This window comes from Balaenoptera ricei, chromosome 17 (genome assembly GCF_028023285.1).
Source record: "Balaenoptera ricei isolate mBalRic1 chromosome 17, mBalRic1.hap2, whole genome shotgun sequence".
In the NCBI taxonomy this organism is placed as follows: domain Eukaryota; kingdom Metazoa; phylum Chordata; class Mammalia; order Artiodactyla; family Balaenopteridae; genus Balaenoptera; species Balaenoptera ricei.
The window spans coordinates 41863586-41877847 of NC_082655.1; the positions used below are offsets into that span (position 1 = coordinate 41863586).

Genomic DNA, 14262 nt, shown 5'->3' on the forward strand with positions numbered 1-14262 from the left:
TTAAAATTACTGCTTTCCAACTGACAAAGGATTAATCTCCAAAATATACAAGCAGCTCATGCAGCTCAATATCAAAAAAACAAACAACCTAATCCAAAAATGGGCAGAAGACCTAAATAGACATTTCTCCAAAGAAGATATGCAGATTGCCAACAAACACATTAAAGGATGCTCAACATCACTAATCATTAGAGAAATGAAAATCAAAACTACAATGAGGTATCACCTCACACGGGTCAGAATGGCCATCATCAAAAAATCTACAAACAGTAAACACTGGAGAGGATGTGGAGAAAAGGGAATCCTCCTGCACTGCTGGTGGGAATGCAAATTGATACAATGACTATGGAAAACAGTACGGAAGTTCCTTAAAAAACTAAAAATAGAACTACCATATGACCCAGCAATCCCACTACTGGGCATATACCCTGAGAAAACCATAATTCAAAAGAGACATGTACCAAAATGTTCATTGCAGCTCCATTTACAATAGCCAGGACATGGAAGCAACCTAAGTGTCCACTGACAGATGAATGGATAAAGAAGATGTGGCACATATATACAGTGGAATATTACTCAGCCATAAAAAGAAATGAAATTGAGTTATTTGTAGTGAGGTGGATGGACCTGGAGTCTGTCATACAGAGTAAAGTAAGTCAGAAAGAGAAAAACAAATACTGTATGCTAACACATATATATGGAAACTAAAAAAAAAAATGGTTCTGAAGAACCCAGGGGCAGGACAGGAATAAAGATGCAGACATAGAGAATGGACTTGAGGACATGGGGAGGGGGAAGGGTAAGCTGGGACAAAGTGAGAGTGTGGCATGGACATATATACACTACCAAATGTAAAATAGATAGCTAATGGGAAGCAGCTGCATAGCACAGGGAGATCAGCTCAGTGCTTGGTGACCACCTAGAGGGGTGGGATAGGGAGGGTGGGAGGGAGACACAAGAGGGAGGGGATATGGGGATATATGTGTACATATAGCTGATCCACTTTGTTATACAGCAGAAACTAACACAACATTGTAAAGTAATTATACTCCAATAAAGATGTTAAATAAATAAATAAATAAATAAATAAATAAAATCACTGCTTCCAATAGTACGTGTAAAGCATTTGGCCTGGCACATAGTAAGAGATCAGTAAATACTATCAATAGGTATTATAATTGGGCTACAGAAGCATACTTGCAAAAATATATGACAGTTAATTAAAGCAATGTTGACACAATGTAAACTATAAACAGACTAATAAAAAAACTTACCTACCATGGCAATTTGGTAAAAGTGCTACAAAGTTCCTAAATATGTATCTTTTCCTGTTTTTTTTTCAATTAAGTCTTGGACAATGACAAATTAATCCTAATTATCAAGGGCTATTACAAAAAATATATTCAGCCAAATCTTATATATAAATGCCTTACCTTAGTGCTATTTTGTTTTTGAAAGATTTTGTAAAGAGTCAAAGCTGGAATCAAGCTATCAGTGTTTGGTATAAGTGTATATATTTTAGAGAAAATACAGAGCTCTAGGCCCTGAAAATTATTTATTAAAAAATTATCACGGGGGACTTCCCTGGTGGCACAGTGGTTAAGAACCCATCTGCTAATGCAGGGGACACAGGTTCGATCCCTGGTCTCGGAAGATCCTACATGTCGTGGAGCAACTAAGCCCGCATGCCACGACTACTGAGCCCGTGTGCCGCAACTACTAAAGCCCGCACACCTAGAGCCCGTGCTCCTCAACAAGAGAAGCCACCACAATGAGAAGCCCATGCACCACAACGAAGAGTAGCCCCTGCTCACCGCAACTAGAGAAAGCCTGCGTGTAGCAACAAAGATCCAATGCAGCCAAAAAAAAAAAAAATAAGTAAATTTATTTAAAAAAAGTTATCATGGGCATTCCCTGGTGGCCTAGTGGTTAGGATTCCAGGCTTTCACTGCCGTGGCCCAACCAGGGTTCAATCCCTGGTCAGGGAACTGAGATCCGGCAAGCCACACGGCCGAAAGAAAAAAAAAAAATTGTAGGACTCAATTTCACAAAAAGTGAAAAAAAGAAAAGAAAAAAGTATAAATACATTGAAAAAAATATAAGCAGTAGTTGCCAAAATTTTAAGAATAGTTATTATCTACTGGAATTATGCATATATTTTCATTATACTTATCTCTATTTTCACATTTTCTACCCTAAAAATATATTTTTGTAACCAGGGGAAAATACTATTTTATAGGAGCTATCTCTAAATTGTTTAAATACCTTTCTTATACTGTATTTTTCAAAACGTTTTAAATGATCACTCTATTAGTCAGCTTTGCTGTAGTAAAAAAGTGACCCCTATATTACCAGTGGCTTACAGAACAAATATTTAATTCTCATTCATGTTACTATGGGTTTGGGGTCAGCAGTCACTCTCCACTCAATTCCAGACTTCAGATTAGCTGTGGCTCTTCTTGTATCTTCAGAATTCCAGAATGGAATCAGTCCCTATTTGGGACATGCTGTTCTCATTACAGAGGAAAAGAGCAGGAGAACAGGCAAAAACATACAATGCCTCTTACAATTTCTGCTCAGAACTAGTACACTGCTACTTCCACTCACATTCCATTGGCCCAGGAAAGTCACATGGATAAACCTGACAATGGGGTAGGGAAGTATACTCCACTTCAGAGAGGCAATCCAAATCACATGGTAATGGGAAGGAATGTATAATCCACTTTCAGGGCAGGGAGAAAACATTTGGGAACAATAGAAGGATCCACCAGGGTTTGCCCCATTAGTCACAAATGTCTACTTCCCTCCCAAAGGCAAAACACACTCACTCCTTCTCAAGAAAGATACCTGGGACTTCCTGGTGGCGCAGTGGTTAAGAATCCGCCTGCCAGTGCAGGAGACACGGGTTAGAGCCCTGGTCCAGGAAGATCCCACATGCCGCAGAGCAACTAAGCTCGTGTGCCACAACTACTGAGCCTGCACTCTAGAGCCCGCGAGCCACAACTGCTGAGCCCATGTGCCACAACTACTGAAGCTCGCATGCCTAGAGCCCATGCCCCACAACAAGAGAAGCCACTGCCATGAGAAGCCCGCGCACCGCAACAAAGAGTAGCCCCCACTCACAACTAGAGAAAGCCCGCGCACAGCAACGAAGACCCAACGCAGCCATAAATAAACAAATAAATAAATAAATTTATAAAAAAAAAAAAAAGAAAGATACCCTTAGAGCAGCTTACTCAGCCTGCTTTCTGCATGTAGAAAGTTAGGGACTCATACATCATTTTAAGACATGAATAGTTGTGTCCTTCTTAATCTAGGCTGGCAGTTCTTTTGATAGTATGTCTCTCTCAAAGCTTAGCCAGCTATTCTCCTAGGTTTTTACCTAAGAGAAATAAAAATAGATGTCCACAAAAAGATTCGTACAAGTATTCACAGCAGCCTTATTCATAATAGCAGAATACTGGAAATTACTCAAATGTCCAACAAGAAAAGCAGGAACACTTACAGCAAGACGAATGAATCTCAAAATGATTATATTTTTAAAGGATAACATATTGAGCTAAGTGAAAGAATCCAGGCACAAGGACATATACGCTGTATGACTCCATTTATAAGGAATTCTAGAACATGCAAAGTTAATCGATATTGAAAAATATCAGAAGAGTGGTTGTTTTGGGGGGTACAGGGAAAATCTACTGGAAAGGGACAGAAAACAACTTTCTGGGATAAGGGAAATGTTATGTGTCTTAGTTGTAGTCAAGTACCAAAACTCATTTAATTAAAATACCTATGATTCTGTGCATTTTTAAGCAGCATTTTCTTTTTATTTATTTATTTTTTTTAAAATTTATTTATTTTTGGCTGCGTTGGGTCTTCGTTGCTGCACACAAGCTTTCTCCAGTTGTGGTGAGCAGGGGCCACTCTTAGTTGCGGTGTGCAGGCTTCTCACTGCGGTAGCTTCTCTTGTTGTGGAGCACAGGCTCTAGGCGTGCAGGGTTCAGTAGTTGTGGCACACGGGCTCAGTAGTTGTGGCTCGTGGGCTCTAGAGCACAGGCTCAGTAGTTGTGGCACACGGGCTTGGCTGCTCCACGGCATGTGGGATCTTCCTGGACCAGGGCTCGAACCCGTGTCCCCTGCATTGGCAGGCGGATTCTTAACCACTGTGCCACCAGGGAAGCCCTGATTCTGTGCATTTTATGATATGTTAGTTATATCTTAATTTTTAAAAATTAAATCATTCATTTTTGCAAAGAAAAGAACAATTTTGTTGGCTTTTTACCTACTTGATTCCAGTCAACTCCATACTCCAATAACTATACCCACAATTTTTCTTCTACATATGCCTCTCTCAAAGATTTAACTACAAGTATTTTGAGCTTATGAAGCTTTGTTTATTTGTCACAAAAGCCACACCCTTTGTTCTTTTTCCCTGAGTGCTTTATTCAACTGAAAGGAGTTACTAGGAGCTACCTTAATCCATTCATACATTTTAACAAACTATGTGACAGTCATGCCCTTGATTTGAGCGTTGCCCTAAGGATTCGTCTTAATCAGCCTTTGTTACTTAAAGTATTTCTCAATTTTATTGAATATTTTTTGCTAGTTGAAAAGACAAACAATACTAATTTCAACACTACAAGCCCCAGAAATTTTGGATTCCTATTTTCCTCTTCATTCCTGATTGCAAATGGGCCAATTCTGTTCTAATGTATCTCTTTCCTGTAATCAAAAGTAGCTGATAGCTTCTGCTCCTCCCACCGCCGCGCTGAGTCACTGCCTGCGCAGCTCTGGCCGCCTGGCTCCCCCCGCTAGCCACTGATATTTGGCATTCATACAACATGGCAGACATCGACAACTTGTCTAGGGTAGTTAAAAGATGTGTGAATGCTCTCAAAAACCTTCAAGTTAAATGTGCACAGAGAGAAGCCAAGTTCTATGAGGAAGTTCATGATCTTTAAAGAAAGTCTGCTGTGCTCTATCAGCCTCTATTTGATAAGCGATTTGAGATCATTAATGCCATTTATGAACCTATAGAAGAAGAATGTGAATGGAAACCAGATGAGGAAGATAAAATTTCGGAGGAGCTAAAATAAAAGGCCAAGATTGTAGATGACAAAATGGATGAAGAAAAAGAAGACCCCAAGGGAATTCCTGAATTTTGGCTGACCGTGTTTAAGAATGTTGACTTGCTCAGTGATATGGTTCAGGAACGTGATGAACCTATTCTGAAGCACTTGAAAGATATTAAAGTGAAGTTCTCAGATGCTGGTCAGCCTATGAGTTTTGTCTTAGAATTTCACTTTGAACCCAATGAATATTTGACAAATGAAGGGTTGACAAAGACATATAGGATGAGGTCAGAACCAGATGATTCTGATCCTTTTTCTTTTGATGGACCAGAAATTATGGGTTGTACAGTGTGCCAGATAGATTGGAAAAAAGGGAAGAATGTCACTTTGAAAACCATTAAGAAGAAACAGAAACACAAGGGATGTGGGACAGTTCGTACTGTGACCAAAAAAGTTTCTAATGACTCTTTCTTTAATTTTTTTGCCCCTCCTGAAGTTCCTGAGAGTGGAGATCTGGATGATGATGCTGAAGCTATCCTTGCTGTGGACTTTGAAATTGGTCACTTTTTACGTGAGCGTATAATCCCAAGATCAGTGTTATACTTTATTGGAGAAGCTATTGAAGATGATGATGATGATTATGATGAAGAAGGTGAAGAAGCAGATGAGGAAGGGGAAGAAGAAGGAGATGAGGAAAATAATCCAGACTATGACCCAAAGAAGGATCAAAACCCAGCAGAGTGCAAGCAGCAGTGAAGCAGGATGTATGTGGCCTTGAGGATAACCTGCACTGGTCTACCTTCTGCTTCCCTGGAAAGGATGAATTTACATCATTTGACAAGCTTATTTCAAGTTTTTTGCTATTTGTTTGTTTGCTCGTTTTTGTTTTTTGCAGTCTAAAATAAAAATGTCAAAAAAAAAAAAGCCGCTGATAATCAAGGTACTCTAGTAGTATTCTGTTTGTGATCTTGTTACTTAAAATAATTTAAAAATTAGTATTAAAATTGCAGCTATTCACAGGAAACAGTTTTATAAAATGTTTTGTCATGCACAGATGGATTATTATTTTCCAGCTCCCAAAAAGTTTTCTTGCTGCTAACCTTTGAACTAGATCTGTAGGTGACTCACTGCCTTTATCTTATGTGAGCAAATTTATATAAATGGCCCCTGAACTCCCTATAGGAAAGAATCTATTTATGAAAGCTGTTCAGCTCCTAAGGATGGCATATTCTCCAAAGCCACTTTCAGATATGCTTCAGAAGGATAACAGAAATGGAAGGACCTCCAGAGGATGAAGCCAAGGACGACAAAGAACAATGAACTGGGAAACTACTTCCAAGGAAAACAACTAGGGCCTAATCAAGAAACATTCCCTACCCCAGAGGAGGAAGACCTCATATTTACCTAGTAGGATTTCAAAATTGCTATGGACCAGTGGTTAATGTGTCTCTCGCTCTTCCTCTTTCTGAATGGAAGCATTTATTTTGATATCCTATCCCCATCCAAAAGTGTATAATGGGAGAGGGAGCATGTGCTTTGCTAAGAAAAGCCTGCTTACAAGGTAGGCTCTTGGCAGGCATCTGGGACCCTGGATTTCAAAAGGGTTCCTACCATTTTCTACTGAGTGGTTTACTGTGCCTAACTTATTTGTGCAAACAGTGTGGTTCATAAATACTGCTTTCCTTCTGGGACTCTAGAATTTTCCTACTCATTAAGCAGAGGCTACATGGCCAGCCACCAGTAAAAACCCTGAGCAGAGCTGCTAATAAGCTTCCCAGGTAGACAAACCTACAAATGTCACAATTTGATCCTGAAGGAATTATGCATTAGTCTTCCTATGTGACTTGGAAGCTTCTGCCTAGTTTCTTGCAGTCTTCAGCCCATAGGCCCTTTCCCTTTGCTGATTTTGTTTTGTACTGTTCACCGTAATAAATTATAGCTGTGAATATGACTAAATTCTGAGACCTGTGACTCCTTCTAAGCTCTAAACATGGGGGTGTTCTTGGGGACTCCTGACACAGAGCAGATAACTTGTCTTTTTAATTCATAGGTCTCTGGATTGAATGAGTCATAGCTGACCCTGATGAAGATAACAAGACCTTGGGCTTCAAGACTGATGCCCTGACTGGATAAGACTGAATGTCCTCCTTGGGGTCGGGGAGGTACCAAGTATATTTTGTCTGAGGGAGACAAGTAAATATTTATGACCAAAAGGCCAGAATGTGGTAGACTGTTATTATTATTCCCAACTATTTTGTCCTTTCCTATAAAAAGATTTTTCATCCCTGCCTATTACCATGTGACTTGCCATGCTTCCCTGTAGTCAGACTAAACTTCTCCATCCCACTGTCTAGACTGATTATATGACTTGGTTGGGCCAACAGAATGTGAGTACAAGTGACAGTGTGCCAGTTCAGCAGAAACTTTAAGAGGTACTGCATGACACTGCCTGTTTTCCTGCTCTTTTTCTCTGCCACAAGAAAAACACATCCCAAATAGGGATTATGCCTTCATGACATGAAGCTACATCAGCCAACCTACAGCCGCAACATGTAATGCTGATCAGAAATAAATGTTTTTCATAAGCCAGTGAGACTTAGGAATTGTTCTACAGCAAAACCTAATGAAAGTTGACCAATATCACCACATACTTAAGACAAAATATGTTTATACATTTGAAATATTAATGTAAAATGTATTACCTAACATAACTATTTTTGTAATAGCACAAAAACTCCAAATCTCTCTAACTTACGTTTTGGAACTCTTTCAGGAATTGCAGTATTGTTGATTTTCTCTTCTTTGGCAGATTCTTTATTTTCTGAAGACTTTGGCTTTTTTCTTTGGCGCAGTTCTATAGTTGGTCCTTAAAATATTTGAGAAGTTATTGCAATGTATGTATCAAATTATTCTGTCTATATCTCGAACTGATTTACTTTTATTATACTTAGGCAAAAGTCCCATGAAGAACTATTTGTACCAAAGATAACTTTCTTCATAATTATTTTAGCACTCCCCGCAAAACTTTCCTTTACTACAAACAAAAAGACAATATAAGTTCTGCCTCCATCTCGTGCTTTCAGAGTCCTACTGATAAACTGAGCTCTTCTCCTGAAATGATGCTATTTTTAAAATATCCCAAAATAAGTAAACTCTTTTCCAGAATGACTGGAGAACAAAGTGTTATTTAATAAATTAGCTTATTATTCTAGTTACCTGAGAGTATAACATGCATCATTCATGAGTTAACAATTTTTTTTAAATAAAAATAAAATAAAATACATTGATCATAAAACTATACTTCATTTTTTAAAAATAAATTTTATTTACTTATTTATTTTTGTCTGCATTGGGTCTTCGCTGCTGCACGCGGGTTTTCTCTAGTTGCAGTGAGCGGGGGCTACTCTCATTGCGATGGCTTCTTTTGTTGCAAAGCACAGGCTCTAGGCACGAGGGCTTCAGTAGTTGTAGCACATGGGCTCAGTAGTTGTGGCTTGCGGGCTCTAGAGCGCAGGCTCAGCAGTTGTGGCTCACAGGCTTAGTTGCTCCGCAGCATGTGGGATCTTCCCGGACCAGGGCTCGAACCCGTGTCCCCTGCATTGGCAGGCGGATTCTTAACAACTGCGCCACCAGGGAAGTCCTATACTTCATTTTTAAAAATAATCCTAAAGGTTCTAGAGAATTTCAGTGCTGTGGTATCATTATCATTCAACAGTCTTAGAGATTTAGGTATTGGAAAATAGGCTGAACCTATAAAAATCCCTATACTTGGGAAACTCTCAGAAATCTTCCCGAAATTAGAGTATCTACTCTTTGTATACCCGATTAAAAAAATGTAATGCAGAAAGTACTGCCAAATCAGTAAACTAAATTCCAAATTAAACAGGAATTTACGATATTCAACTTAGCTACTTTTCCTCCCTAGAGTTAATTATGAGGTAGACTATGTCATGTAGATGTAAGATACTATGATGGGCTGTCAAGGTTTCAGGTGGTACAAGAACTTATCTCCTTCTAAGAGAAGCAGAGTTTTTTCTTTTCTCTCAGTAATGGCTTAAGGCTAGGAAAAATGAGCCTAAAAAGAGGAGTTAAAAAAGGAGAAATGAATCAGCTACTGTTGCTGATGATCAGATGGCTGATTCTCTAACTTTACTGTGGAAAATGAGTAAAATGGATTTTAAAGTAGCTTCAAAGCAAATTCACATGTTTGCTAAAATATCTTTAAACACTGACACACTGAGGGAAATAATACTGTATATTTAGTGGATTCTGTCTGACTAGTTAATTTTTAACCATTTCTATACTATTTATCATTTATTTTATAATCATGTTAAGTAGTAAAGTCAGTGAATACATTAGAAAATGACATTATTAGAAAAGCCATACCATGGATATTGAGTATTTTTGCATACAAATCTGGGACAACTAATAAATATTATTATATTCCTTCTTCATGATTTCCTTTTAATTTTCCTCCGCTATGGGTTAAAGCAAAAGTTAGAAGCATTCAACAAGAATGAAAATTTATGTAAAGCCAAATGAAGTCTTCAAATGCAAGTTATTATTTTAAATTTTATTAAAAAAGAATACATGGAAAAAATATAACCACAAGACATATACTTAGTAGATACACTTGCATGATTAAACACATTAACAGTACTGGATTAAAAAAAAAATTTAACTGGGTAATTTCAGAAATCAAGTTAACAAATCTATTGAGGAAGTTAACAAATTATGTGACCAATGGGTTAGATAGGGCTTTTTTTATTAGACAGTCTAAGAGCACACATTTAAGATAAAGATAATTTGGGAAGGAAGGGGATATTCACATAAAAAAGTGTTCTTTACAAAAAGCTATGATTTTTCTTTTTAAAAAAATTTCTCTATAAAACTAATCACTTTACACGAATTTTAACAAAGTGTTCTCTGTGCACATAAATGGTTTTTCTGTTTTGTTTTGTTTTTGTTTTTGGCCACAGTGCGCAGCATGCAGGATCTTAGTCCCCTGACCAGGGATGGAAACTGTGCCCCTACAGGGGAAGCATGGAGCCTTAACCATTGGACCACCAGGGAATTTAACAAAATTTTTGCACAGAACCCCATTATTTATGAAGTATATAAATCTTAGTCATCTCTCAGGAATCTATATTAGCAATGTTTATCATACAAATAAATAATCTGTAAAGGATCTATAATACTGTATTTTCTTTATTATTATTTTTTTGGCCATGCTGCACTGCTTGTGGGATCTTAGTTCCCTGACCAGGGATTGAACCCGGGCCCTCCAAAGTGAAAGCGCAGAGTCCTAACCACTGGACTGCCAGGGAATTCCAATACTATATTTTCTTTATTCTAAGAAGCCATATATTTTAAGATACTATTTGATAAGTTTTTCAAGGGGATAACTGGCACTACCATGTTAAATATGTGCATTGATTTTAAGACATGGCAATTTCAGTAGCATTAAACTGTGGGAGCAAAAAGTACTACTTGGGAAATACAGAAACTTTTTTAACCAATCTCTTCAATCTTGTCCCTAAATTTTTTGCCTGTGACCATAAATCAAAACTGACTGGATGCAAACTTTACCTCATTTCCTTTATATTGATCTTTTAACTTCATAATTGATAAAGCCCAGAATCTTTACGTGGATAAGTAACAAAGGCCAAAGCAGTGGACAAACTAGATTATTAATCCTGATAGGAAAGCTCTGGGATAGAATCCAGGTTTCCTTTTCACTATCTTATACTTTTAGCATTGTAAAGAAAAAGTCGGGCTTCCTTGGTGGCGCAGTGGTTGAGAATCTGCCTGCCAATGCAGGGGACAAGGGTTCGAGCCCTGGTCTGGGAAGATCCCACATGCCGCGGAGCAACTGGGCCCGTGAGCCACAACTACTGAGCCTGCGCGTCTGGAGCCTGTGCTCCGCAACAAGAGAGGCCGCGATAGTGAGAGGTCCACGCACCGCGATGAAGAGTGGCCCCCGCTTGCCACAACTAGAGAGGGCCCTCGCACAGAAACAAAGATCCAACACAGCCATAAATAAATAAATAAATAAAATTTAAAAAAGAAAAAGTCAAAGTAGTAAATCAACTATACTTCAATTAAAAAAAAAAAAAAGAGGGATTTCCCTGGTGGTACAGTGGTAAAGAATCTGCCTTCCAACGCAGGGGAAGCGGGTTCCATCCCTGATCGGGAAACTAGGATCCCACATGCCACAGGACAACTAAACCCGTGCGCCACAACTACTGAGCCCACGCACCCTGGAGCCCGTGCGACAACTAGAGAGAGAAAACCCACACGCCACAACTAGAGAGAAGCCCGCACACTACAAAGAAAAATCCCGCATGCCTCAACGAAGACCCCACGTGCCGCAATTAAGACCCAACAGCCAAAATAAAGGAAGAAAAAAAAAAGAACCTGTCCATATCAAAAATAAGGAATAAAAGAAGTCAAATAAATAAAAATGATAACATAGCCACAAAAATAACCTGCTATTTCAGTCTCTGGCCCAGTGATCTTCACATAAGATAGTTAACAGGGCTACAAACAGGCTTGCAAATGCCCATCTAGACTATACATAGCAACTTCCAAGTGAATTGTGAACACTGCTCTGCTCAAGGCTATCACTTCTTCCTTTGTTCTAACATATTTTCCAGGAAACATAAATATAAATACCATGACCCTCTACAGCATCAAGAGAAGATGAGATTTCCCAAAGAGTATTTACTTAGAGAAAAGTGGGACAATGAAGAGGATCCAAGTGAATGTGGATGATAAGTAAAAAGCGATACAGAGAACATCTGGATACAAGTAAAATAGACTAGTCTAATTTTAATGCAGTGAATACAAATAACATGCATTTTGAAAAAAAGTATAGAGTGCCTAATAAATGGAAAGTACTCAGAATAATGCCTAGGACATAGACATGTTTACTATAAATATCATTACTAGATTACAATAAATGAGAATTACTCACTCATTGTTGACTATTATATCCCAGTACCTAACACATTAGACAGCCGAATATTTATGGAATTAAAAAATTTGTTGAATAAACTTTAACAAAATTGCAATCCATTAATTGTTCCAAGATGTATTTCACTGCTTTGGATTATCTGTAATTCTACAAACAAAAATCATTTTTCATTTTATATCACAGAATTAAATTTCACAAACTTGTATGGTTTGTGAAACCATAACTGGTTCCACATCATACCTATTTGGTTAGGTGTAACTATAACCTCTTAAAACAATTTCTCATTTGCATGATATATAATATTAAAGACTTTTAGTACTGCAGTATTAATTTTTTTATGCTTTAAGTGCTCATAGAAACATACAAGCTAGCTCATCAACCTACCCCTAGAGATTTGCAGTTAGTCAGAAAAGGAAAAAATATCAAAAAATGTATTACATATACTGCAACCAAAGATAAAACCAAGGCAACAAACAGAATTACATTCTTCCTTACCAACTACAAAGAGTTTTGGTTTTGAAGCTGTTTTTAGGTAGAGTGTCTTAAATTTAGATCAGTTTTAACACAGGAAACTTAAGGAAGAGGAGGCAAATATGAAGCAAGAGGGAGCACAGGGACAGAGCAGCAAGTCACAGAGCAGCAAACAATTCTTACAATTAATTTTTTTTTAATTGCTTTCCACTGAATTCTTGAAACTCCCTTCTTGCACTCTTGGTTCAGTAAGGCTTCAATCTAAATAGATCACATTCACAACCCCCCTCAGTAAGGTAAAAAGTCATGTTTTCCAAAAGGATGAAAAATCTAACTGCTCAGTCAAGAGACACCATTATACCTATGCCTGAAAGTAGCATGCCCATCATGAAGATATCATGACACGAATGTTTCCTATAACATCTCTCACTAAGTTCCTCCCAACTCCCCATTTTTCCCTCATACCTATCGATTTCTATGAATTAATTTTCTTGGCATTGGCCCTGAAGGGGCATGAAAAGCTTTCTCCAGCCCACCCACTTTCACCTGAAAGCACTCCTGGCTTCCGGATCCCCCCAAAACCACTTACAACCCTTCTCCCTTGGCCATCTCGCCCTAACCTGTAACTGAACTTGACCTTCTTCAGTTTCTGCTTGCTCATCCCCTCCCAATCCACCTTACCACGTCTACCCCAAACCCTTGCCTCTTTTTGTCCCCTTGGCCTGCGGCTCCTCGTCAGAATCCACAGACCTCTAAAGAGCGCACTCAGACTGAGGGGCATTTGGTTAAACAACTATCCCTCTCGAAAATGCACTCAGTACCTAAACCTACATCTTCTAAACCAAAGTATGTCCCCCACCCCATTAATCATCTGCTCACAGCCCTCCCTCTCCACCACTCCCCCCACGGGTTTCTCTCTTCCTACACGATTCCCAACTTCAAGCTCCACTTTTGCTTCCCACTAGAGCCGACACAACTTCGGGCTATTTACTCCGCTCCTTCTGAATTTCTCCACACACCTGCCCCCGCCGCCCCGCTCTTTCCCGCCGGACCGCCGCGGCCGCCCGCAGCCCCGGCCTCCGGGGCCCTCGAGCCCCCGCCCCTCTTTCCCGAGACCTCGGGCGACAGTAGGCGCGCTGGACCCCGGGGAGGTCACCTTCTTCCTCCGCCATCGTCCCCGCGGAGGCCGGGGCGCCCCTCCGGCTCCCGCGCGGCCCAGAGTCTCCCGCCCTCCGTGTTGTGGAACCCCTCAGCCTCCCCAGACCAGCTGCCGGCCGCCGCGCCCCCACTTCCTGACCCGCCCCCCTCCGGTGTCGCGGCCAACCGCGTCCCCCCGGGCGGCCCTGGAACCAGAGTGCCGGGAGCGGAGAGCGGCCGGAGCGTTTGGCGGGCGCGCCTGGTCCTGCGCGGGCAGGAAGGCGGCTCTACGCGAAGTGGCACCGCCCACCGCTGGTGTTCCGGGCCCGCTCCCCCGCCTCCCCCGTCCCCCACCGGAGGCGAGTGCGGGGGTTCCGCTGCAGCCCTTCCCCTCGCCCGTCCTCCCCGTAAAGGTGGGCGCCCGAGCGGGCTTTCTGGGGCTTTTGTGGTTGGACTCAGGTAGTCAGAGAATATCCAGATCCAGCCCGCATACCCGCCCCATTTTACAGAGAGGAAGCTGAGGTGCAGCGAGTGTAAGTCACAAAGCTAGTCGGAGCCAGAACTGGAATCCAGGGCTCCTGCGTCCTCCGGGTGCTTTCAGCGCGAGGC

At 40.3% G+C, this 14262-nt stretch overlaps 1 protein-coding gene and 1 pseudogene across 3 annotated transcripts in view; one reads left to right on the top strand and one right to left on the bottom strand.

The window, feature by feature from the left end:
- The window catches only part of DPY19L4 (dpy-19 like 4), a 61239-nt gene extending 47442 nt beyond the window's left edge, over positions 1–13797 (bottom strand). Inside the window, exons 1-3 of one of the 3 annotated variants that reach the window (XM_059901630.1) lie at positions 13673–13786; positions 12700–12777; positions 7825–7935 (exon numbers count right to left, since the gene is read on the bottom strand). Coding sequence is in view for 1 of the 3 variants with exons in the window: in XM_059901628.1 (XP_059757611.1) it covers positions 7825–7935; positions 13673–13688 (127 nt within the window). In the remaining 2 variants the exon portion in view is untranslated. Of the gene's footprint in view, positions 1–7824; positions 7936–8399; positions 8582–12699; positions 12778–13672 lie in introns of those variants that run through there. The other 2 variants (XM_059901628.1, XM_059901631.1) reach the window with 2 other exon arrangements.
- LOC132351668 (nucleosome assembly protein 1-like 1) lies at positions 4836–5935 on the top strand (annotated as a pseudogene).
- Positions 13798–14262: the final 465 nt, after the last annotated feature.